The following is a 23,475-nucleotide window of genomic DNA, read 5'->3' as shown; positions in this document are numbered from 1 at the left end:
AGTAGAAAGCCTCATCTTTCTCCCGCGGAGCAGCTGGTAGTTTCGAACCGCTGACCTTAAGGTTCGCAGCCCGATTCGTAACCACTACGCTAGTTTAACATTAAAAAAAAAAAAAGTAAATTGGCAAACTACAACCTGTTTTGGCAAATAAGGTTTTGCTGTAATCAGGGCCAGTATTAGGGGTCAGGTGAGTGAGTAAGATTAGGTGTGATCGTCTATTTAAAACGTTCGTCTGTTTTTCATTGTAGATTTTTTTTTTTTTTGGTTTTCCCTTTTTGGTATTAAGTTTGCCTTAAAAAAAATACTGTGCTAAAACGTAATTTATTCTGATTCTTGAATTTTCTGGAGTTCCTTTTATTTTTGTAGCTGAAATATCAAGAAGAGGGCAACACTCTTCTTCTAGATCCCCATTTTACAAATGAGACCAATGCACAAAGAGGTGAAGTGAGCTACCCAAGATCACAGTGGGAAAACTGTCTGAGCTGGGATTTGAACCTGGACAGCCTAGCTGCTCTCCCTGCTCAATGAAGAAGTCTGGTTGTGGGAGGAGAGTCAACTTTTGGACAAGCCGTTCCATACATTTATTAAAAAATGGGGGTTCAGGCATGGTAGGGAAAACCAGGTTGGTTATTTCTGGGTCTCCCCCTCAGGAGATGGTGGTGCATAGAGCTGCCTGAAGCTCTTTGGGTGCGAAGACCCCCAATTCGGTGATGATGCCGCCGGTGATAAGTTCGTGTGGGGTTACATCAAAGGCAGGATTCCAAACCCCAATCCCTACAGGCAGAGAAGGGAGGGGTGCAAGAAGGCAGAGTGAGAGGTGGGATGTCTTTGGCCCGGAAGCCCCTTGCTCTGTCCTTGTCATATGGTTCTGTAGAAGTTCTCAAGCTCTGATCACCTGTAGAGAAACCTCTGAGGATCTGGGGATCCTCATTCTCCAAATAAATGAGGGCCTGGGTTTCCATAACCATTAATAAGACTTCCTGTCTTTCTTGGATTGTGGCTGCCCACAAGGAAGACTGGAATCTTATACAGTGACCCACTTCTTATTTCTTCTTCAGGTGAAAAAACTGAGGTTGAGAATAGTAAGATAATATGCTCATAGTCTCCTAACTTGTTATTCATAAATTCTGTCCAGGAATGTTGATTTCTGAGATGCTCTAGATAGAATAAATGGCTTGAAGGACCCATCTATTCCCCAAAAGGCTTAAGATGCCCCCAAATTGCATCGGCCCTGTATGAGGGGAGCGGAGGTGCCTGGATGGTGATGTGGTGCTTACCAGGCGCTGCTATCCTGACCCCATTGATGTCGGTCAGCTCCTGGCCCGGTCGCTCCTCGATGACAATCTCCTGGCCTGTCTTCAGGCGGAAGTCACAGGAGGAGCTGGGAGCGGCCACGTAGAAGGGGATGCCGTGGTACCTGGCAGCAATGGCTAGCTGGTAGGTGCCCACCTTGTTGGCTGTGTCACCATTGGCAACCACGCGATCAGCTCCCACGACGACAGCTGGGGGTTGAGAAATCAGGGATCACCTCCCGGCCCTGGATGCCTGGTGCCCAGTCCTCCCTCCCGCAGCCTGCTGACCTGACACGCCCCTGTGAGCCATGGCAGCAGCGGCCATGCTGTCGGTGATGAGGGTGGCGGGGATCTGCTCGTACACCAGCTCGAAGGCTGTCAGCCGGGCTCCCTGGTTGTAGGGCCGGGTCTCTGTGCAGAAGGCGCGCTCCAGACGGCCAAGGTGGTGCAGCGATCGGATCACCCCTGTGGGGCCCATCCCACCAGGACAGGGCTGGGATAAGTCAGACAGGCACAGACTAGCAGGGTGGCTCACTGATAAGGGGCCTGACACTGGCTGTTCCACCTGCCTACAACACCCTTCCAGACTCCTACAACAGCTCCTTCACCATCCTCATGTTTGTTTTTTGGGGTGGCTTTCATGGCCCCCTAGTGTCAAACAGCAGCTCTCCAACACCTCTGATTCCTTTCCTTTGCTTCTGCTCCTTAGCACTTATCTCTTCTAACACACCATGTCTTTTTTTTTTTTTTTAAATAAAGAGAATTATTTATTTCTCTTGCTTATTGTCTGTTTCTTCTACTTTCCTGTGAATTCTGCGAGGGCAGATATTTTTGTCTACTTTCTTCACTACGTGTCTCCAGAGCTTAGAACAGAACCTGGTGCACAGCAGGTGCTTAATGTTTGTTGAGTGAATGAAGGAAAGACTCCAGTTTCCAGGGAGAAGGGTGGACTGGAACAGTAGGGAAATCCGAGGAATTCAGGACTAAGTAGAATCTGCTGTCTGTAGTCCTAAGACTCATTTCCCCCTTTCCTGGTACTACTACCCCAATCTCTTTGGGGGACCACTCCTGTGATGGACTGAACAAATGTGTTTAAGTCCTAACCCCTTTAGTGGTAATGTAGTCCTGGTGTGGTGCTGTGGGCTAATGCGTCAGACTGTAAAGTCGTTTGAACTGGAAGGTCAGTGGTTCAAGCTCACCAGCTGCTCCTTGGAAATACTATACAGGGTCATTGTGAGTTGGAACCATCTCCAAGGCACTTAACCACAACACCATAGTGGTACTAGGAGTCCTGGTGTGGCACTATAGGACAAGCACTGGACTGCTAACAGCAAGACTGGCGGTTCAATCCACAATCTGCTCTTGGAAACCTTAGGAGTTTGACTGGAAGGCACTTACAGACAAATGGGCCCTCTTTGTTATGCTAATGAGGCAGTATTAGTGTAGGGTGTTTCTGAACTCAGTCTTTTTTGAGGTTAAACAGGACAGACTAAGCAAGCAGTCCCCTGGTCCTCTTAGAGCGCAGACCCTGCTCACTCTCTAGGCAATGGTTCGGGATGGCCCATGTGATTGACCTGTGATGGGCAGGTGACCCCAGCTGAGTCCTGAGACACAAGGAGGCTTCTGGCACTGCTAAAGAGACCCTCAGTTCTTGTGACTAGGACCACTTGAACCTAGGATGAAGCCACCAGAGAGGGTAGAGCAGAGGGGCAAGGATAGGAGAGTCTTAGTTCCAGCTGCTGCATCTGAAGCAGAGTATTTCGGCTAAAAGTGCTAAGAAATTCACCTATCTCTGAGTTAAGGAATTGGGGTTGGGGTTTCTTTCTCTTGTATCAAAAAAGGCTTGATTGGTTGGAGGACTGTGGGAGGGGGACCCTGGCAGGCCCTCCCCCACCCTGCAGAGGCCCACTCACCCAGGGCTGTGCCATAGCCAGCAGTAGCCAGGGCGCCCGTGTTACAATGAGTCAGCACAGTCACCTTGCCGCCCTCAGGGGCTGCCCGTTGCAGAAGGTGTTGGGCTCCCAGGTCCCCAATGCTCCGATTGTCCCTGAGGTCTTTCTCTAGCATGTCCTCAGCATAGCAGATCATCCTGGGGGACCAGTAAGAGGCTCTCAGCATGTGCGGTCAGGCCAGCCCAGCCCCTCCTTCCTGTCCAGTGCTGATCTGTAGGGTGCCCTCCTGCCACTGTAGGCCTGGACCTGTTTGCCACAGTCACCAAAATGTTACCCCATTTACTCCTCCTACAACAAATATAAAAAATGGAATGGTTGTTCGAACAGAACATGGGAATGGTTTAAAATTAAGAAAGGTGTGCGACAGGGTTATATTCTTTCACCATACTTAATTCAACCTGTATGCTGAGCAAGAAGCTGAGTCTGAAGAAAAACGTAGCATCAGGATTGGAGGAAGACTCATTAACAACCTGCGATACGCAGCTGATACAACCTTGCTTTGCTGAAAGTGAAGAAGACTTAAAATATTTACTGATGAAGATCAAAGAACATAGTCTTCGGTATGGATTGCATCTCAATGTAAAGAAAAAAGTCTTCACATGGACCAATAAATAACATCACAATGAATGGAGAAAAGATTGAAGTTGTCAAAGACTTCATTTTTCTTGGATAAACTATCAATACTCATGGAAGCAGCAGTCAAGAAATCAAATGACGTATTGCATTAGGCAAATCTGCTGCACAAGATCTTTTTAAAGTGTTGAAGAGCAAAGATGTCACTTGAGGACTAAGGTGCACCTAACCCAAGCCATGGTATTTTCAATAACCTTGTATGCATTTGAAAGCTAGACAGTGAATAAGGATAACCATAGAACAATTGATGTATTTGAGCTATGGTGTTAAAGGAGACTATTAAAAGTACTGTGGACTGCCAAAAGAACAAAACAATCTGTGTTGGAAGAAGTATAGCCAGAATGATCCCTGTAAGCCAGGATGGCTAGACTTCGTCTCTCACACTTCGGACACAGTTAGGAGGGACCAGTCCCTGGAGAAGAATATCATGTTTGGTAAAATGAAGGGTTGGAGAAAAAGAGGACCCACAACAAAGTGGAGATGGATTGGCACAAATATACCAACGACTGAGAGGCTGGATTGAGAGTTTGGCGCAGGAGCAGGTAGTGTTTCAGGGTCACTATGTGTACAGGGTCACTATGAATAGGTACCAACTTGATGGGACCTAACAACAAATATTCCTGGAGGATCTCCTGTGTGATCCAGGTCCTGGATGGGTGGGAACCTGCAAGACTGTCTACCCTGGTGGAGCTGGCAGTAGGGTGAAGGGCAGCAGAGTCAGGGGTCCAGAGTGGAGATCAAGCTGTATTACACTGAGGACTCTGGGGTGTAAGGTAACTAGCCCACAGAAACCGCAAGTACAAAGGCCCTGAGGCAGGAGAAGCCTAAAACCAAAAACCAAATCCACCGCCATCCAGTGGATTCCGACTCATAGTGACCCTATGTTGTTGTTGTTAGGTGCCATCGAGTCGGTGCCGACCCATAGTGACCTTAGGCACAGAAGAACGAAACACTGCCTGATCCTGGACCAACCTCACTAACAGTTACCATGCTTGAGTCCATCGATGCTGCCACTTGGCCAATCCATCTTGCTGGGGGTCTTCCTCTTTTTCTCTGACCCTCCACCTTACCAAACATGATATCCTTCTCCAGTGACTGGTCCCTCCTGACAATATGTCCCAAGTATGAGAGATGAAGTTTGGCCATCCTGGCCTCTAAGGAGCACTCTGGCTGCACTTCTTCCAACACAGATCTGTTGGTTCTTTTGGCAGCCCATGACACTTTCAATATTCCCCTCCAACACCATAACTCAAAAGCATCAATTCTTCTACGGTCTTTCTTATTTACTGTCCAACTTTCACATGCATATGAGGTTACTGAAAATACCATGGCTTGGGTCAGGTGACCCTATAGGAGAGTCAAATTGCTCCATAGGGTTTCCCAGACTAAATCTTTAGGGGAGCAGATAACCTCGTCTTTCTCTCTGTGGAGCCACTGGTGGGTTTAAACAGCTGCTCTTGAGGTCAGCACTCAACTCCGCATCACCCGGGGTCCTAAGGAGAAACCTGGTGGGGTCAAAAAGCATGGGAGGCACGTGCTGTTGGCCAGGAGTGGTTGGAAAAGAGAGCACGGAAGTGAGCCCGCCAGGAAATAAAATTTCTCAAAAGTAAAACCCAGAAGAGGATATGGCACCGAACCGGGCCTTCCAAGGTGACAGGGCTGGGCACGTCTAGGGGCAGCACAGTCAAGTAACCCTACGTCCCTGTCCCTCTCCTAAGGGATCGACTCTACGATCTTGATCAAAGGACTTTTAAGTGTGCGGAGTCTCTGTTTCTCGACCTGTAAAATGGGACACCGGCCGTTGTGCATAAAAGAGTCATTAGCTTTTGTAATCAACACTAGACCTCAAGGTCGCTCCTCAGAAACCCTATAAGGGTCGCTGAGTGGAAACCGACCGATGGCACAGGGTCAGCGCTCAGCGCACACCGGCCCCTACCTCTCCCGGACCAACTCCTCGGTGGCTCCCTCTTGCTCGGCCTGCAGGGCCGCAGCGTCGGCCAGGTCACGGGCGGCGCGGGCCATGTTCACAGCGGTGGGCCGGGCGGTGACGAGGAAGCTCAAGGAGTCACGTACGAAGGCCACGAGTGCAGCAAGCCCGGGTCCCCCAGAGCCCGCCTGTAGCTCCACGGCTAGGCTGAGGCAGCCTACAAGGGCGATGGCTGGGGCGCCGCGCACCTGGAGTGGGGACATCGGGGGTGTATGGGGCGTAAGGTGTGCGTCAGGTGCCCGCCTCCCCTCCCGAAGTCCAGCTGCGCGACCCCACCTTCATGGCGCGGATCGCCTCCCAGGCCTGGCGCACCGAGCTCACCGCCTCATAGCGGCTTTGCTGGGGCAACAACAGCTGGTCGAGGATCTGCAGCGAGCCCCGCGAGTAGCGGATAGCCTCCAGAGTCATGGTGCAGCCGTGGCGCGCCTCACCCCTCAGCTAGTATAGGGAACCCAGCGAACACGTGTGGAGGGGCCGGGCCACACCAGAACGCACTGAGGAGGCGGAGCTCCTCCTGGAAGGAGACCACAAGCCCCAGAATGCCGGGTTCTCAGAGCAGCCGCCCACGTGACCCACCTCATTCCCAGAACCGACTGCTAGCCATTTGCTAGGGAGTGAAGTGCCATCGTTTCCGATTTATAGTGACCCTGATTAGGGTTTTCAAGGAGCAGCTGGTGGGTTGAACCGCCAGCCTGTGGATCGCAGTGTAATCCCTATAGCGTCACACCAGGAGTTCAGCCGCTTGCTTAGAACCTCAAGATGAAACCTACTGCCACCTAGTCAATTCCGACTCATAGTGACCCTGTAGGGGTTTCAGAGGCTATAAATCTTTATAGCAGAAAGCCACTAGGATCCTAATGAAACCACAAAAGGGACTTATTGAACTGCAAGGTTGGTGGTTCAAGCTCACCAGCTGCTCCTTGGAAACCCTATACAGGGTCGCTATGGGTCGGAATCGACTCAACGGCACTTAACAATTGAACACCTGGTGTGGTGCTGTAGGATAATGCACTGGACCGCAGGTAGGCGGTTCAAACTCACCAGCTACTCCTCAGAAACCCTACTGTTGTCAAGTGCTGTGGATTTGGTTCTGACTCCTAGCGACCCCCTATAGAGTTTCCAGGGAACGCAGGTAAGCTTGAATTGCTGACCTTGCGTTTCAAACCGACTTTGCAGTCCAGCACCTTAACTCACAGTGCCACACCAGGGCTCCAGGAAACCCTATACTGTGGTTGTTATGAGTCAGAACTGAATCCAGGGTACTTAACAACATTGGACACTGGATTCCTGGTGTGGCTGTATAGGATAACTACCAGACTGCTAATCACAAGGTCTACAGTTTAAACCCACAGGCTGGTCCTTGGAAACTCTTCTTAATGTATCACTATGAATTGGAACCGACTCCATGGCACTTGATATTGACACCAGGCCATGTTTAGCACTTAGCTGACTGAAGTTTCACGAACATGGCATCGCCCACAAATTACAGGTGAGGTTCATAAATTATGGATTGCAAAAAAGTGGGAGTCCCAGAAAATTTCACTATACTCATGTGGAACAGAACATGGAGTTACTGTGAGGGTTAAAATCAGGGCTGTATCCTCTCACCACTTATAGTCAATCTATGCTGAGCAAATAATCGGAGAAATTGGACTTTATCAAGAATGTGGCATCAAGATTGGAGGACGGCTCATTAACCACCTGCAATCTGCAGATAACATAATGTTGTTTGCTGAAAGTGAAGAGGACTTGAAACACTGATGACCAAATACAGCCTTCAATATGGATTACAATTCAATGTATAGAAAACAAAAATCCTCACAACCGAACCAATAAGCAGCATCATGCTAATGGAGAAAATACTGAAATTGTCAAGGACTTTACTTTGCTTGGATCCACAATCAATGCTCATGAAAGCAGCAGTCAAGAGGTCATTTCCTGCATTGCATTGGGAAAATCTGCTGGAAAAAGTTTCTTTGAAGTATTAAAAAGCAAAGGTGTTCACTTTGAAGACACACTTCACCCAAGCCATGTTATTTTCATTTGTCTCATCTGCATGTGAAAGTTGGACAATGAGTAAGACAGACTGAAGAACTGATGCCTTTGACTTGTTAATGAGTATTAAATGTACCATAGACTGCCAGATGAATGAATCAAATCTATCTTGGAAGATGTAAAACTAGGATGGGGTGACTAACACTACTAACATATTTTGGACATGTATTAGGACGGACCAGTTCCTGGAGGACATGCTTGACAGAGGGTCAGTGAGAAAGAGGAAGACCCCTACAAAATAGACACAGGGGCTACAGCAATGGGCAACGATTGTGAGGCTAGCACAGGGCCAGGCAGTGTTTCCTTGTGATGTGCATGAGTCAGAAGTGACTTGATGGCACCTAACCAACCCCTGGAGATGCCCGACTTATCCAAGGTCCTAAAGACAGAATGAGCGGAGGCAGCTGACTGCTGCCAGTGAGCCTTACCAGGACAACTGTCATGAGTAATGAGGACGCGAGTTAAGGTGGTCAGGTATCAATGAAGGCATGGGTTGGGGACCCAAGATGCGCAGGGTGGAGGGCTGTGTGAAGCCAAATTCCTGGAACCTTGTTTGAGGACAGAGAGTCTGTAACTGTGGTGGCTAAAATTCTATCAAAGTGCTCCAGGGATCTGGGGACGGGAGGGGCTCTAATGACAGACTGCTGGTTCTGCTGATTTAACCATTTCCTCCAAGAGAAGGTTGCTGGGTCTCTACATCTAGCCCTCCATGGTGTCCCCGTGAACTAGGGACAAGCCAGGAGCCTAGAAAATCTTTTGTGTGAACCCTGCTCACTTTCCCCTCCCGTATGCCTTGGATTTGTCTGGCACCAACCCTGGGTACCCTGTGGGCACCCTCCTCTCCACCCTTCACTCGAAGCCCCCTCCTCCGGGGAGCCTGTTCTGATCCACGCAAAGTTGCAGGCTCCTGCTGAGCCCAGCTAGTAACTGGAAGTGGGCGACAAAGAGGTGGGCCTTTAATGAGGGATGTGGGATCCTCTCATGGGGACCAAATAAATAGCTCCACTGTGGTGGGAAGGCAGGTTTTGGGCAGGTGAGAACTGGAATCATTCACTCTCCGAGTCTGAGTAGTCTGCCACAAGGGAGGTGCTGGGGCCACAGGGCAGCGGGGTGTCCGAGGAGGTGTCAGCTACCTCCTGGGGTGAGCTGCTCTCGGGGATCTTGGCTGTGTCCTGAGAGCAGTCTTGGGGGGATGCAGGCCTGTTCTGGGTGTTCCTCTTTGGCACTTGTGATTCCCTGGTTTCAGGGGTCTCAGGGGCATCATGGGGGCTTTCCAGGACTTCCCGAGACCGCCGCCGCACAATGCCCAGGTCTCCCATGGTGAAGTGGGAGCCCGCGGGGGTAGGCCTGCGGTTCTGGGCCAGCTTCATCAGAACACTGCCGGCTTTGCTGTTGCTGCTGCTGCTGCTGCTGCCGGCACCCGACCCAGATGCAGAGGGGAACCAGGAGCGACTGCTGATCTCTGTCCGCTTGAGCTTCTGCTTGTCCTCGTAGGCTGCAAGGGCAGGGGAGAGGGGTTTGAGTGGGGGCGGGAGTCCAGAGCCCCGACCCCCAACCCCAGCCCCAGCCCCCCACGCACAGTCCAGGGTGTGGAATTTGAGCAGGGCGGCCAGCCTGCGGTCATCCTCAGTCTCAGGTACCAGCGGGATGGCCAGGCTGGCCTTGGCCTGCAGAGCCTGGTCCCGCTCCTCCTCCTCCTTGATGGCTTTCTTCTTTTCCTGGGGGGTAGGGGGGTGGATAGGAAGGAGTCGCTCCAGCACTGAGGACTCGGTCTCCTCCTCTGACAGTCGTGTGGGGACATGGGAGGCACACCACTGGCCCGTGCTCCATCCCTTCACTCAGTCACTCAACAAGCATTAGAAGGGCGCAGGTCTGGGAGTGAGCTGACAAAACCCATGTACTCCCTCAGGGAGCTGAAGTTGGAGGGGGCAAGCAGGCAAGAAATCAGTTGGTAGGTGAGGGGGTCAGGCAGGTGTCTGCAGAAGTATGGCAAGGCAGGGAACAGCACGTGCAAGGTCCTGAGGTCAGAGTGATGAGAGGAGGGGGAGTGGGGGAGAGACGGCAGAGACGGGGGGCAGGGAGGAAGGAAGGGCCTGGTGGGCTTTACAGAGGACTTTGGCTTTTGCTGGGAGAAATGCATCACTGGGGGTGGGGTGGGGGGTGTAGACCACCCATACCATGTGACATTGTCACAGGGGGTGGCACCAAAATGGCTGTCTACAGAATTTTTGTGCAGTCTCAACAGAAATTCATGATTTTTAATAAAAATATCCTAGTAGTTATTTCGACCAAGATATGTTCATAAGCCCATCGTGTATCTATTCAATGCTGATTTACTCTTTAAATCTTCTAAGTTCTGGTGTGGTGATGTGGGTTAATACGCTGGACTGCAAAGTCAGTTTGAATTGCAAGGTTGGAGGTTCAAGCTCACCAGTCACTCCTTGGAAACACTAGACAGGGTCACTATGAGTCGGAACCGACTCGACAATACTTAACAACAACGATGTAAAGTACTATATCAGAAGTGCGGCAGCACTTGTGAGGATGGTGCAGGGATGGGCAGTGCTTTGTTCTGTTGTACATAGGGTCTCTGTGGGGTGGAGCCGACTTCATCGCACCTAACGACAACGTAACGTATCATCACCTAATTAACAGCAATGATGCCAGTCACATGGTTTCATCTGCAGACCACAAAACATATACTAGGATTCGCTATTGCTGGTGTTTTTATCGTCACTGGTTTTGTTCTGTTTCTGGTGTTTGCGCTATAATATTGTGCTAAGCTGTTGTGTAAAGTGCTGTTAAGTCAGTTCCACCTCCTATCACTCGAGTAGGTTCCAGCTCACAGTAGTCCTGTACAGGCTTTCAGAGGCTTTCAATTTTCACAGAAACAGAAAGACTCATCTTTCTCCCAAGGAGTCGCTGGCAGCCTCCAGCTGTAGACCTTGTCATTCGCAGTCCAGTGCTTATCATATAGTAGTGAGCTTGTATCAAAGAATTCTTTTAAGAATGTAGTAATTAAAGAAAAAGAAGAAAAGTCAGAATGTGACTACGTTTGGGCTGTATGTTAGCAGAAATGGAAAGAAGAAAAGTCAGAATGTGAACACGTTTGGACTGCATGATAGCGTAAATGCAAAGTGTGATTTTGGTAGCTGTTTCTGTCACTACTGCTGCCATGACAGACAGTGACATTCCAGATTTACTAGTGGAATGACATTAGGCCAGGAAACATTACTGGGCTTCTGTCTGGTCTGGCACGGGAGGAGTGTGTATGAGACCCCAGGTTACCACATGGGTGGCACTGGCTCTGGGTGAGGTGGGAGCCTCAGTGAGTTGAATGGGGAGGTGCCCTGACTCGGCATCCACAGGCGCCCTCTGGCTGCTGCAGGAGGAAGGGCTGCACTGGCTGGATGCACTGTGCAGGCCTGGGCTGGCTGGAGGGTGATCCCTAGTAACAAATGACTAGGAAGAAAGCTGGCATTTTACTCCTAATAATAGTGACTGGAAATGCAGAAAGGGGGCTGGGAAAGAAGCGTGTGTAGGACAGTGAGTCTAGGGCTTTCAGGGGGGCAGAAGAGCAACAAACCCTTGGGGCACGTGGCCACCCCTGCTGTCCTCTGAGGTGCCCCACAGAGCAAGAGGATCCAGCTAGACCCTTTGATGCCCTAACTGACATCCAGGAGGGTAAAAGCTCATTTACACTCGTCCAAACCCGGACCCCAACCCTGTGATATTGCACCGAGCATTCTCGCCCCAGCTCCACCCAGCAGTAACTCTCATAGTGCCAGCAGAGATTTTGCGGCCTGTGGAGCACATCCACACAGGGCAGCTACTATAGGATGTTATCACCACGGAGATCCTTGTTAAAGTGTCGAAGAGCAAGGATGTCAGCTTGAGGACTAAGGTGTGCCTGACCCAAGCCATGGGATTTCCAATAACCTTATACGGCATGTGAAAGCTGGACAGTGAATAAGGAAGACTGTAGAAGAATTGATGCTTTTGAGTTATGGTGCTGGAGGAGAATATTAAAAGTGCCATGGGCTGTCAAAAGAACCAACAGATCTGTGTTGGAAGAAGTGCAGCCAGAGTGCTCCTTGGAGGCCAGGATGGTCAAATTTCATCTCTCCTACTTCGGACACATCATCAGGAGGGATCAGTCACTGGAGAAGGATATCATGTTTGGTAAGGTGGAGGGTCAGAGAAAAAGAGGAAGACCCCCAACGAGATGGATTGGCCAAGTGGCAGCATCAATGGGCTCAAGCATGGCAACAATTGTGAGGTTGGCTGAGGACTGGGCAGTGTTTCGTTCTGTTGTGCATAGGGTTGCTATGAGTCAGTACTGACTCAATGGTACCTAACAACATCAACTGATCTATGAACTTCATTTTAGTTTGGGAGTGTCATGACAGAGCGTAGGTCACCTCCCACAGTGGGGCCAGGGCTGACCTAATGTCCCGCCACCAGCTTGGATTTCCCTCCTTCTGAGGACCAGCTGCCAGTGAAGGTCTCCCCTCAGAGTTTCTGAGGGGAGTAAGAATCACTGCGCCAGGCACCTCCACAGGTACCACGAAGGAGGGAAGCGACCACCACTGGATAAGTGGGGGCTTAGGAGGTCCACTTCTTGGCCACAGGCAGGACATGGTGGTCCTGACTCCCTTTCCAGGGTGTGTGGATGGCAGTGATGTGGAGTCCCCAGGCAGTGCCACACTCACCCGGAACCTTCTCCGCAGCATGCTGTTGAGGGCGAAGTCATCCTTCCAGGCGCTCTGGGCCTCCTGGATGTGGCTCAAGGTAGGCAGGGCCTTCTTGAGCGCACTGCGGTCGGCCTCGCTGTGCTCCAGGCGGAACATGGCATCTGTCTCCAGCTTCTGCTTCTTCTCATGCTCTAGAACAGTGAGAGTGTGGCTGGGCCTCTGGGGGCCGGTCCCGGTCGGCCTCAGGTGCACCTGGCAGGCAGGCAGCGCTCACCTGTCGTCAGCACTTGCTCATTGTCCTCCATGTCCCAGCGTTCCTCCTTGCGCTGGGCACCGCTCACGATGATGTAGTCACAGTTGGCTGGATCTGTCTGCATCTCTATGTGGTTCACGCACAGGTGGCATTTCATCCGGAACCTGGCCAGGGGTCTGTAGTCAGGATGTTGTAGCCCCACTCCACTGGCCCTCTGGGACCTCCCCGCCCCCATATGCCTCCTTACATTCACCCATGGCATTCAGCACCTACTATGCGCCAGGCTCTGTATCTGGGGCCACGTGAGTGGTATCTCGCAGTCCCACCCCTGGAATGATCTCTGCCAATGGGGCCAAAGTCTGTTTGTTTGTTCGTTCATTCATTCAACAACCTCCCCACTCACTACACTGTTGGGGAAGCGGCAATGCGCTCAGCCCCTTGCTCTTAGGGGATTAACATTCTGGTGGGGCACACTGGTAGCCCTCCAAGCGGGGTATGATGCCGTCTTAGGACAGGCGTCTGTGGGAGCTGGTATTCGAACAGAAGCGGAAGGTGGAGAGGAGAGGTGGGAGAGTCCCTGGGGGTGTGCAGGCAGCAAGCTGACTGTGTTAGCCCAGGGGTAGAGGGTAGAGGGTAGAGGGTACGGGGGATGGGGCAGGCCTGGGGCCTCTACCACAGTGAGGTAGGAGCCACTGAGGGCTCTACGTGGAGGTGGTCCATGCCCTTACTACTGTCCTAGAATGGCTTCCAGTGAGCCCCACGGGGGTTGTAGGTCAGGAAGGGGGTACAAGCTTCTCTCCCATTCAGATCCTTTATAGCCCTTCATCCTAGTCACCCCACATCCCTGAGACACCTGCCGGGGCTGTCCCCACCTGTAGATTGGGGTCGTGTAGTAATTGCCAACTTTCTTCTTTTCTGCGTTGTACCGAACACCTAGGAGGAGAGGACAAGAACAGAGGCTCACTCAGGTCAGGCTCCAGGCATGCCTGCTGTGTGTGGGGGCCACTGCTAATCAAGGGGGAAGAGCTAGGTCCAGTGTTGTGATATGGGTTCAAACGAGAGAGGGGGTGCTGGAGCTGGAGGGCCAGGTTCAAATCCCAGCGTGACCACCATGAGATGGAGGGTGCTCCTCCACGGGGGTGTGGTCACAGCCTCTTGTTCTAGAAAATGCTCAGGCTTTGTTTTGTGCTGATTTCTTGGTTAGAAAAAGGTGCTCTGGTAGTATAATGGGTTATGAGTTGGGCTGCTAACTGCAAGGTCAGCAGTTTGAATCTACTAGCTGCTCCTGGGGAGAAAGATGAGGCCTTCTGCTCCCCTCATACACCCTGTACGGAGTCACTGGGAGTTGGACCCAACGTGACTGCACACAACCACCACCACTGGTTAAAACAGACACCTGATTTTGTTTGGCCTTGTTTATGGGATGAAAAAAAATGAAGAAAACCAGAGTGTGGACTGGTGGGCGGCAGTCTGTGACTTTACTTGTCATTTCCTGGGCACAGCCCTGAAGGTGGCCCATTCGGGGTGCCAGGCAGAGTCCTTTTCTGTCACCTGAGTGTTCCTATACTTCTGCTGGCTTCGCCCACACACGCACATACATCCTCTGTTCCGAGGCCTCACAGTGACCGTGCCTGTGGACGGTCAGGGCCCAGAGTGAGACAAGCAATGCGAAGCAGGGCAGCTCCACCACCTGCCTTCCTGTGTGCCAGGCATGGTCCTTGGCACTTAATATCATCTAGATTTCCCTGAGGCACACAGCAGCTCAAGCGCTTACTCAGGGTAACCAAAATGGGAAGTGGCAGAATCACGATTTGAACCCCAAAACTGGTTCAGAGCCTCAGCTCCTAACTAAACCAGCCCATTATCAGGGCACCTGTGTCCTCCTGACTCCAACCGGGAGCCTTGGAGTGGCAGGTCTCTGCCTGGTGCCTACAGCCAGAGCGCTGTGTGTCTGAGACCGGGCTGGTCAGGTGGGGTGGGTGCAGAGGGTGCAGGCTCACCCATGCCGATGTGGTTCTTGCAGCCGTCACACCAGATGTTATATGGCATCTCGAACCTGCAGCAACAGAAAGCAGCTCTGTACTGCCGGCCTCAGCGCTGCTGGCCAACGTCAGGGCAGCATCTCTGGAGTCGGGGCGTGGGATGACACACAGTCCTACATCGAGTAGCCTTCACAGCCCTGACGGAACCAGGAGAGAGCCCCAGCCTCAACCCCGCGCAGGCTAAACTCCCTCTGAATAAGGCAGCAGAAGATGAAAGTGACTGGTATCATTGTCATTTCTTCTTGCTGTTTAGTTGTGGTACAGGTGACTCAGACTCATGGAGTTCCCAAGTGTGATTGTTTGGAAGCAGACTGCCAGCCTTTCAGCTAGTAGAGCACTTAGCCATTTGTGCCACACAGGGACCTTATTTATGACATGGAGTCCCTAAGTAACACCCTCAACTGCTAATTGAAAGAACGTTGTACTTTGACACAACTGGGGTCACTGTGAGTTCACGGTGACTTTAACAGTAACTGAACTGGACTGTTTTTGATGCAGCAGTAGCTGAGTGATACAGTAACATTCCATAGCACTGGCTGCAGAAATCCGGAGTACTCAATTCTCCTGGTGGTGGACACAGGTGGAAGGGGCAGGGGTCATTGCGCGATGCCAGGGCCTTACCTGATGATGAGGATGCCCTGGGAAAGCTTCCGAGCCCGCTCCCGAAGCGGGTGGCTGTTATGGTATCGGTTGAGAGAGCCATGCTGGGAGGAAACGACAAGGGAGCAGGTCAGCCCTGCTGGGCGGGGGAGCACTGGGCCAAGCCTCATAGGTCATAAGAGGCTTCCTTCTTGTGCCTACAGGGGCTCCTAACAGCAACTCGGAGGCACGGAAGTCCAGGGGGAGCACGGGGACTTGGAATCTGGAATACCTTCATGTGAATGTTCCCTCTCTTGATCAAGTACTGAAAGAGCCATGTACTGACTTTCAGCTTCCTGAGCTTCAGTTTCCCCCATTTGTCTGGGCTGTGTGTGTGTGACACTGATCATGACTGCAGTCTGTGGGGAGGACCAGGCAAGATGATAATATTGCCAAACGCTCCCTGTCTCTTCGCAAATCCCCAATAATCCCGAGGTCAGCTCATTGTACTGAGGTACCCAGGGTCACACAGCCATGATGCACTGACTGAGCACCTACTGTGTGGGGCCCCAGGCAGGAACCAGCTAGAGGAGATTTCCTGCGCTGGTACAGTGGACATGCTAGTTGGGGGAGATGGCTGACATGCAGCTCCGTGAACTCTCCGTCAGTTGTGACCATAATGGAGCCCTTTGAGATGTGACAGAACGAGAAGGTGACGATCAGGGAGGGCCTCTCTGGGATGACATTGTTGTTGCTGTTAAGAGCCTTTGAATTGGTTCCGACACACAGTGACCCTGTACTGCGTTTCTAAGGAGCAGCTGGTGGGCCTGTGGTTCACAGTCCAGTGCAGTGCCACACCAGGAGCGCTGGGATGACATTGGAGGTACTGAAAGGAGGTAAGGAAGTGGGCCTGGTGGGCGTGGGGAGGGAAGAAGAGGTCCAGATCAAGGGAGGGACTGGAGGCAAGTTGGGGGGCGCTGACCCTTACCCCAAGCTCTGCTGGGCAGCGAGTAAAGAGCTATCAACGGGAGGCATGCTATTACGCAGATGTGGAGATGGTTCATGGCCTGGGTGGGAGGCAGGGAGACCTTGAGAGATGCTGGACATTCTACAGCCGTTGTCCCGAACCCAACATCATCCCCTCCCCAGGAGGGCTGCCGGCTGGCTGCTGTCTTCCCTATAGATCCCCATTCTCCTGTCATGCAGTGACAGCGGGTGGATCCAATGATGGTCTATTTTATGGTACCAGGCCCTAGGCACCTGGGGGTGGGGTTGGGGGTTCCAAATCATCCTCGAGAAGGCCCTTGCAGATGCATGGCAGGGAATTAGGCCCTTACCTTTTCAGGATTGAAATCTGGAGGGTAATACTTGTTTACACCTTTCCTTTCACCCTGGAAAGTAGAAGAGAGAGGTGACTCAGAGAGACCATGGAAAACCTACCCGCACAGCCTTGTGGGTGGGGTAGATTCTGAAGGTGGGCAGTGGGCTTTGTGTCTGGTCTGAGGCTAAGGAAACCTGCTGTTCCGACTGTGAAAAATTCCAAGCAATTACGATTCTTCTTGAGTGAGGGCTTTCAAACTTTGTTTGACCATGATGCTCAGTAAAAACCAGTTTACATTACAACTGTGTAAACACACATGTGGTACAACTCAGACCAGGTTTCATGAAACACACTCACACTGCAATTCTTTAAAGGCTGGTATAATGATTCAATGAACCACCTATGCAGTGGTTCTCAAACATGGCAGCATATAACAAGAACCCAAGGAGCTTCTAAAATATGGATACCCAGAACCTACCTAGAGGTTCCCCTGACAGACAACCTGCTCTGGGGAATAGGACTTGGATACTAGGCTTTGAAATGTTGTTGTTGTCAAGTATCACAGAGTTGGAGCCCACTCATAGCAACTCTGTATAGAGTTTCTGAAGTGGCTGGTGTATGTGAACAGCTGACCTTGTGGTTAGCAGTCCAGTACTTATCCTACAGTGCCACACCAGGCTTTGAATTTGAAATAGCTCACAGGAAAAAGGCAAAGCAAACACTTGTACCCACATATTCATAGTACCATTAATCACAATAACCAAATGTCCATCAACCACTGGATGAGTGGAGAAACAAATTGTGCTCCATCTGAATTATTTATTATTCAGCCACAAAAAGGGATGCAGTGCTGATACATTCTACAATGTGGCGGAATCCCCAAAATAATCTGCTCAGTGAAAGAAACCAGACACTAAAGGCCACTTGTTGTATGATTCCAGTGATGTGGAGTAGAGATGGAGCACAAAGTAGCAGTTACCTGGGCAGGAAAACAGGGACTGGAGAGGGAAATGCTTAAATGCCAAGGAATCCTGCACTTTCAAATGGTGCATTTTATGTTAGATGAATTTCATCTCACTTACAAAACGAAACAAACAAACAAATAACAACAGAAATAAAGCTCCTTAGGGGGTGACTGCAGTGCTGGGCTGGGGAGGTAACACTCTTAAGAGTTTGGGAGGAGGAAAAAGGGGCTATTGCTGTGACATCCATGACTGGAAGAGAGACACAGAGAGTGGACTGTCTACTCACCATTTTGGAAACTTGCTACTGCTCCTCGCCTTCAATGCAGCCAATATGAATAGAAGAGACACGTGGGTTGTGCCTTGCTGATTCACTGCCCAGTCCTGTCCTCCTTCCGGGTCTGGGTGAAGGTCCCTGGGACTTCCCTATGAAGATGCTAAAGGCTGTGAGGTGATGTCAGCCCAGTCGAGTCTCTCCGAGTGTGGAGGCATCCAAAGAGTAGCGCTTGTCTGTTTAGAAAGTGAGCAGCCAGTCAACTCTACCTCCAACACGATATCAAATCGGTCACCTCTCACTTCCTCCATGGCCCCAGCCTGTTCCAGCCCCTATCTTTGTGGGGACCAGTGCAATTGCCTCCTCCCTGTCTCTCAGCCCTCCCACCTGCCTCTCCAAGCCCTAGGCTCCCCTTCAGGCTTACATCCAGCTGCACTGGCTTCTGGGTTGTGTGCAAAGTCAAGCGCTAGGCTGCTGCCTCTATCACTCCTCTACCGCTGTCTGTTTGGACAGCTAGCTCTTTGGTGTAGTCTTGATTCTAAGAGCATCTCCATCAGAGTTTTGCATACATCTTACATAACAGACCACCTGAGCTCAGATCACTTTTTTCCTGAAGTTCCCATCACATCGCCCTGTATCTGGTGGTCTGTGGTGTGTCTCCCCACAAGAAGGCCGCACTGCACTGTGCCCCTGTGCCTAAAACAGTGGCTGCTCGGGAGCAATGCTGAGCAGGTGAATCACCAAAGTAACAGATGGTGGGGCCAAAGGTGTCAGTGCTGGCGACACAGGTAGCAAGTGCTCCGTAAATGGTGGTGCCATGGTGACTTTTAGTTTAGATTAAAGGAAGTTCTACTTTTCACCGCTGAAGAGACATTGTGAAGCAGAGAAGTGCCCTCCAGATTAGGGATCAGCAAACTTTGTGTAAAGGACCACAGAATATTTCTGGTTTGAGGGCTAAATGGTCTCTTTCCCAGCCACTCACTTTGGCCCTTGTAGCTTGAGAGCCGCGACAACATGTAAAACATGTAAATGAGTGTGGCTGAATTCTAATAAAACTATTTCTAGATGCTGAAGTTGGAATTTCACACACATTTCTCCTGTCATGAAATCTTTTTTCAATCATTTGAAAAAATGTAAAACCATTCTTAGTTTGCAGGCTAAATAAATCAGCAGGGCCTGTCACCCTGGAGTGCTAGAGGCTGCTGCTTGGTCACGAATGATTTCTGACGTGTACTGTGTGCCGGTCGCTGCACTAAGAGTGGTCTCCACAGCTTCATTTAGTCTGCACTCTTCTCATTACCAGTCAGTCACTGATGAGTGAGGACGAGGAACATGGGCAGGTGGGGCAATGAGCCTGGGGTCTGACGTGCTGGGGAGCAGCACACACTCAGAGCCCTGGACATATACACTGTTCTGCAATCTGCAGATGTGCTTGCCAATAGAAAAGGTAAGCATTTCAGCTCCCTGGGTTAGACTCCCACACCCGCTACTCACTGGCTGGGCTGCCCTGAGCTTACTATCTCCTCACCTGAAGAGAGCAGATGACGAACACAGGACTGACTTTCTGAGGTTGCTGTGAATGAAATAACACACAAGAAGGGATTGCACAGAGAAAAATACCTGGTTTAGGGGAGCTGGCTGTCTTAAGATGGTTTTACCATCCCAGGAAATAGCCCAGACAGGGCTCTGGTCCTTGGAGGTCCCTGTTGTTGTTGTTAGGTGTTGTTGAGTCAGTTCCGACTCACAGCGACCTTGTGGACAACAGAACAAAACCCTGCCTGGTTCTGAGCCAATCTCACAATCATTGTCACACTTGGGCCCAGCTGTGCCAATCCAGCTCATTGGGAGTCTTCCTCCAACACTGTAATTGAAATATATGAATTCTTTTATGGTCTTCCTTATTTACTGTACAACTTTCACATGGGTATGAAGTTACTGAAAATACTACGTCTTGGGCCAGGCACACCTTAGTCCTCAAACTGACATCTTTGCTCTTGAACACTTTAAAGAAGTCTTGTACAGCAGATTTGCCTAATGCAATACATCATTTGATTTCTAATCTGCTGCTTCCATGAGTGTTGACAGTGGATTTGAGCAAAATGAAGTCTTAGACAACGTCAATCTTTTCTCTATCATTATGTTACTAGTGGTGAAGATTTTTATTTACATTGAGGTACAACCCATACTGAATGAAGGCTGTGATTTTTGATCTTCATCAGTAAGTGTTTTAAGTCAACTTCGCCTTTATCAAGCAAGGCTGTATCACCTACTGCATATCACAGATCGTTAATGAATCTTCCTCTAATCCTGATGTCATATTCTTCATATTAAGTCAGCTTCTTGGATTATTTGCTCAGCATACAGACTGAATAAGTATGATGAAAGAATACATTCCTTGCATATCCCTTTCCCAATTCTAAAGCATTTAGTGTACCCTTGTTCTGTTTGAACAACTCCCTCTTGGTCTGTGTGCATGTTCATGAATACAATTAAGTGTTCCAGAATACTCATTCTCCATAATGTAGTCCATAGCTTGTCATGATCCACACAGTCAAAAGCTTTTGTATAGTTACTAAAGCACAGGTAAATATCTTTCTGGTATTCTCTGCTTCCAGCCAAGATCTATCTAATGTCAGCAATGATGTCTCTCTTTCCAAATCCCCGTTTGAATCCAGCTTGAACCTCTGACAGTTCTCTGTCAATGTACTGTTGCAGCCATTTTGGAAGGATCTTTAGCAAATTTTTACTTGCATGATATTAATGATACATTCCAATGATTTCCACATTCTGTTGGGTCATCTCTCTTTGGAATGGGCACAAATACGGATCTCTTTCAGTTAGCCAGGTAGCTGTATTCCAAATTGCTTGGCATAAATGAGTAAGTGCCTCCAGTGCTGCATCAGTTTGTTGAAAGATTTTAATTTGTATTCCATCACTTCCTAGAGTCTTGTTCTTTGCCAATGCCTTCAGTGCACCTTGGACTTCATCTTACAGTACCACTGACTCTTGATCATATGCTACCTGTTGAAATGGAGGACCTTGTGTGGCACAAGATATCTGCACTTAACTACTAACAGAAATAGCTTCATATGCAGGTTAATGTTGGACAATGAATAAAGAAGACCGTAGAAGAATTGATGCATTTGAGTTACAATGTTAGAGGAGGATATTAAAAGTACCATACACTGCCAGAAAAACAAACCAATCTATGTTGGAAGAAGTACAGCCAGATGCTCTTTAGAAGTTAGGATGGCGAGACATTGTCTCTCATACTTTGGACATATCAGGAGGGGTCAGTCCCCAAAGAAGGACATCACACTTGGTAAAGTGGAGGGTCAGTGTAAAAGAGGAAGACCCCCCAATGAGCTGGACTGGCACAGTGGCAGTAGCAATAGGCTAAAGTTTAACAATAATTGTGAGGTTGACACAGGACAGTGTTTCGTCCTGTTGTGCATAAGGCCGCTGAGTCAGAACCTACTCGATAGCCCTAACAGACAGTTGGAAGTTAAACCACAACCCTAACAGACAGTTGGAAGTTAAACCAACCCAGTACTGCTATGGAAGAAAGGGCTAGTGATCTGCTTCTGTAAAGATTACCCATTATTGTCGAGTTCATTCCAATTCATATCAACTCAACAGGGCAGAGTAGAACTGCCTCATAGGGTTTCCAAGTTGTAATCTTTCTGTTGCTGCATGGCTGGTGGGCTTGAACCATTAACTTTTTGCTTAGCAGCTGAGCACTGAACTAGTGCGCCACCAGGGATCCCTTTCCTAAAGATTACAAGAAAACCATCACACACAGGGCCACCATGAGTAAGAAATGACCGGATGGCAAAGGGTTTGGTTTGTCTTTGGTGTTAAGCAAACCCCAACACTGCTGCTTCCTAGAAGCACGACTTTGGGCAAGTTGCTTAACCTCTCGGAACCTCAATTTCCTCATCTGTAAAATGGGACTTGTCAAAGTATCCATAGCCATCTGACATCGTGGCAATGAAGACTTATACGTTATAAGTCCAGTAGGAATTAAATGTGGGCCGTGTTTAGCATTGCTCATGCCTAGTGCTTTGCGCACATCTTAAACCTCTGATGCCATCCCGGCTTGTGCGCTCCATTTACCACATGAGGAAACTAAGGAGCCCGTCAGGATAAATGGGGGTGGAGCTGGGAGGCACGGTCATGTCCGAGGCCTGGAGGACTTGGTTCGGGAGTCGCGGCCGGGGTGCTGGGCCAGGACTGTGCAGAAGCTCCCTGACTCCGGCAAGTGTGTCCGTATTCGGAGACCCTACGAGGTTACCTCCGGAAACCGACCCCAGCCCGGCAACCCGCCTCTCAACCAGCACCTACCTGCCCTCCTCCTGACGTCACGCCGCGACTGCGCCCGGAAGTGCGTGCCTAGTGCACAAGGGGGCGTGGCTTCCTCCCCTTGGGTCGAGGGCGCCAGGCGGGGCGAGACACTGCGCTGATTGGTTGAGTGTGCTCAGCTGTCCCAACGGGCCAATCTGAGCCAGCCCTTTTCATACGCTGTACATAACGATCCCGGGAACGCGATCTAGTGCGCTAGAGTCGCAGAGTTGGTGTGAAGCATCGGCTGGGGGCTTCGGACCCATATTGTCCGTGTATACGGTTTCCTAGGAGAGGCTGGTGAGCTTGAACCGCCGTACCTTGCGATAGAAAGCGACTGCAGTACAGCACATTAGCCCACAGCATCACACCAAAGTTACAGAGTAAAAGGTTTCAAACTAATCCGCGGGCCAAATTCGAAGAGTTTCTTTGGGCCTGGTGTGTCGCTGTGGGATAACGTGCTGGACTGAATAGTCTCATTCAGTCGCAAGGTATGGCGGATCAAGCTCACCAACTGCTCCTAGGAAATCCGATACAGGGTCGATATGGGTCGGAACAGACTAGACGGCACTTAAGAACAACAACTTGACTTTGAAGGGTAGCGAACTAAGAATTGTTTATGTATTTCTGAATGATTGAGAAATTAAAAGAATAGTTGATGAATTGTGAAATAATGAAATTAAAATGTCAATGCCAATAGCATTTTATTGGAATATTGTTGTTAAGTGCCATGGAGTCGGTTACGATTCATAGCAACTTTAGAGGATTCCAAGGAGTGGCTGGTGAGTTTAAACCATCAACCTGTGGTTCAAGCTGACCTTGTAGCCCAGTGTTTATCCTATAGTGCCACACCAGGACTCCTGTTGTTGTTGTTAGGTGCCATCGAGTCAGCACCGACTCATAGCGACCCTATACACAACAGAACGAAACACTGCCCAATCCTGGGCCAACCTCACTATTATTGCCACGTTTAACCCACCGATGCTGCCATTTTGCCAGTCCATCTCGTGGGGGTCTTCCTCTTTTTCTCTGCCCCTCCACCTTACCAAACATGATATCCTTCTCCAGCGACTGCTCCCTCCTGACAATA

General features: G+C 50.1%; 2 protein-coding genes across 2 annotated transcripts; both read right to left on the bottom strand.

Moving 5' to 3' along the window:
- Nucleotides 1-646: 646 nt before the first annotated feature.
- MRI1 (methylthioribose-1-phosphate isomerase 1) lies at nt 647-6,272 on the bottom strand. The gene is made up of 6 exons (XM_006874276.1): nt 6,141-6,272; nt 5,814-6,052; nt 3,206-3,381; nt 1,581-1,757; nt 1,278-1,502; nt 647-774 (listed from the first exon to the last, which is right to left on the bottom strand). The coding sequence occupies exons 1-6, from the start codon at nt 6,270-6,272 to the stop codon at nt 647-649; spliced, it is 1,077 nt and encodes a 358-aa protein (XP_006874338.1).
- Nucleotides 6,273-8,965: 2,693 nt separating this feature from the next.
- On the bottom strand, nt 8,966-18,355 carry CCDC130 (coiled-coil domain containing 130). Its single transcript, XM_006874311.1, has 9 exons — nt 18,314-18,355; nt 16,825-16,878; nt 15,530-15,612; nt 14,867-14,922; nt 13,739-13,799; nt 12,888-13,030; nt 12,632-12,804; nt 9,499-9,637; nt 8,966-9,414 (listed from the first exon to the last, which is right to left on the bottom strand). The coding sequence occupies exons 1-9, from the start codon at nt 18,353-18,355 to the stop codon at nt 8,966-8,968; spliced, it is 1,200 nt and encodes a 399-aa protein (XP_006874373.1).
- Nucleotides 18,356-23,475: the final 5,120 nt, after the last annotated feature.

The sequence above is a fragment of the Chrysochloris asiatica genome, unplaced genomic scaffold (genome assembly GCF_000296735.1).
Source record: "Chrysochloris asiatica unplaced genomic scaffold, ChrAsi1.0 scaffold00268, whole genome shotgun sequence".
Taxonomy (NCBI): Eukaryota; Metazoa; Chordata; class Mammalia; order Afrosoricida; family Chrysochloridae; genus Chrysochloris; species Chrysochloris asiatica.
Note: the sequence above shows the minus strand (reverse complement) of the source record. Positions and strands in the feature narration are given on the sequence as shown.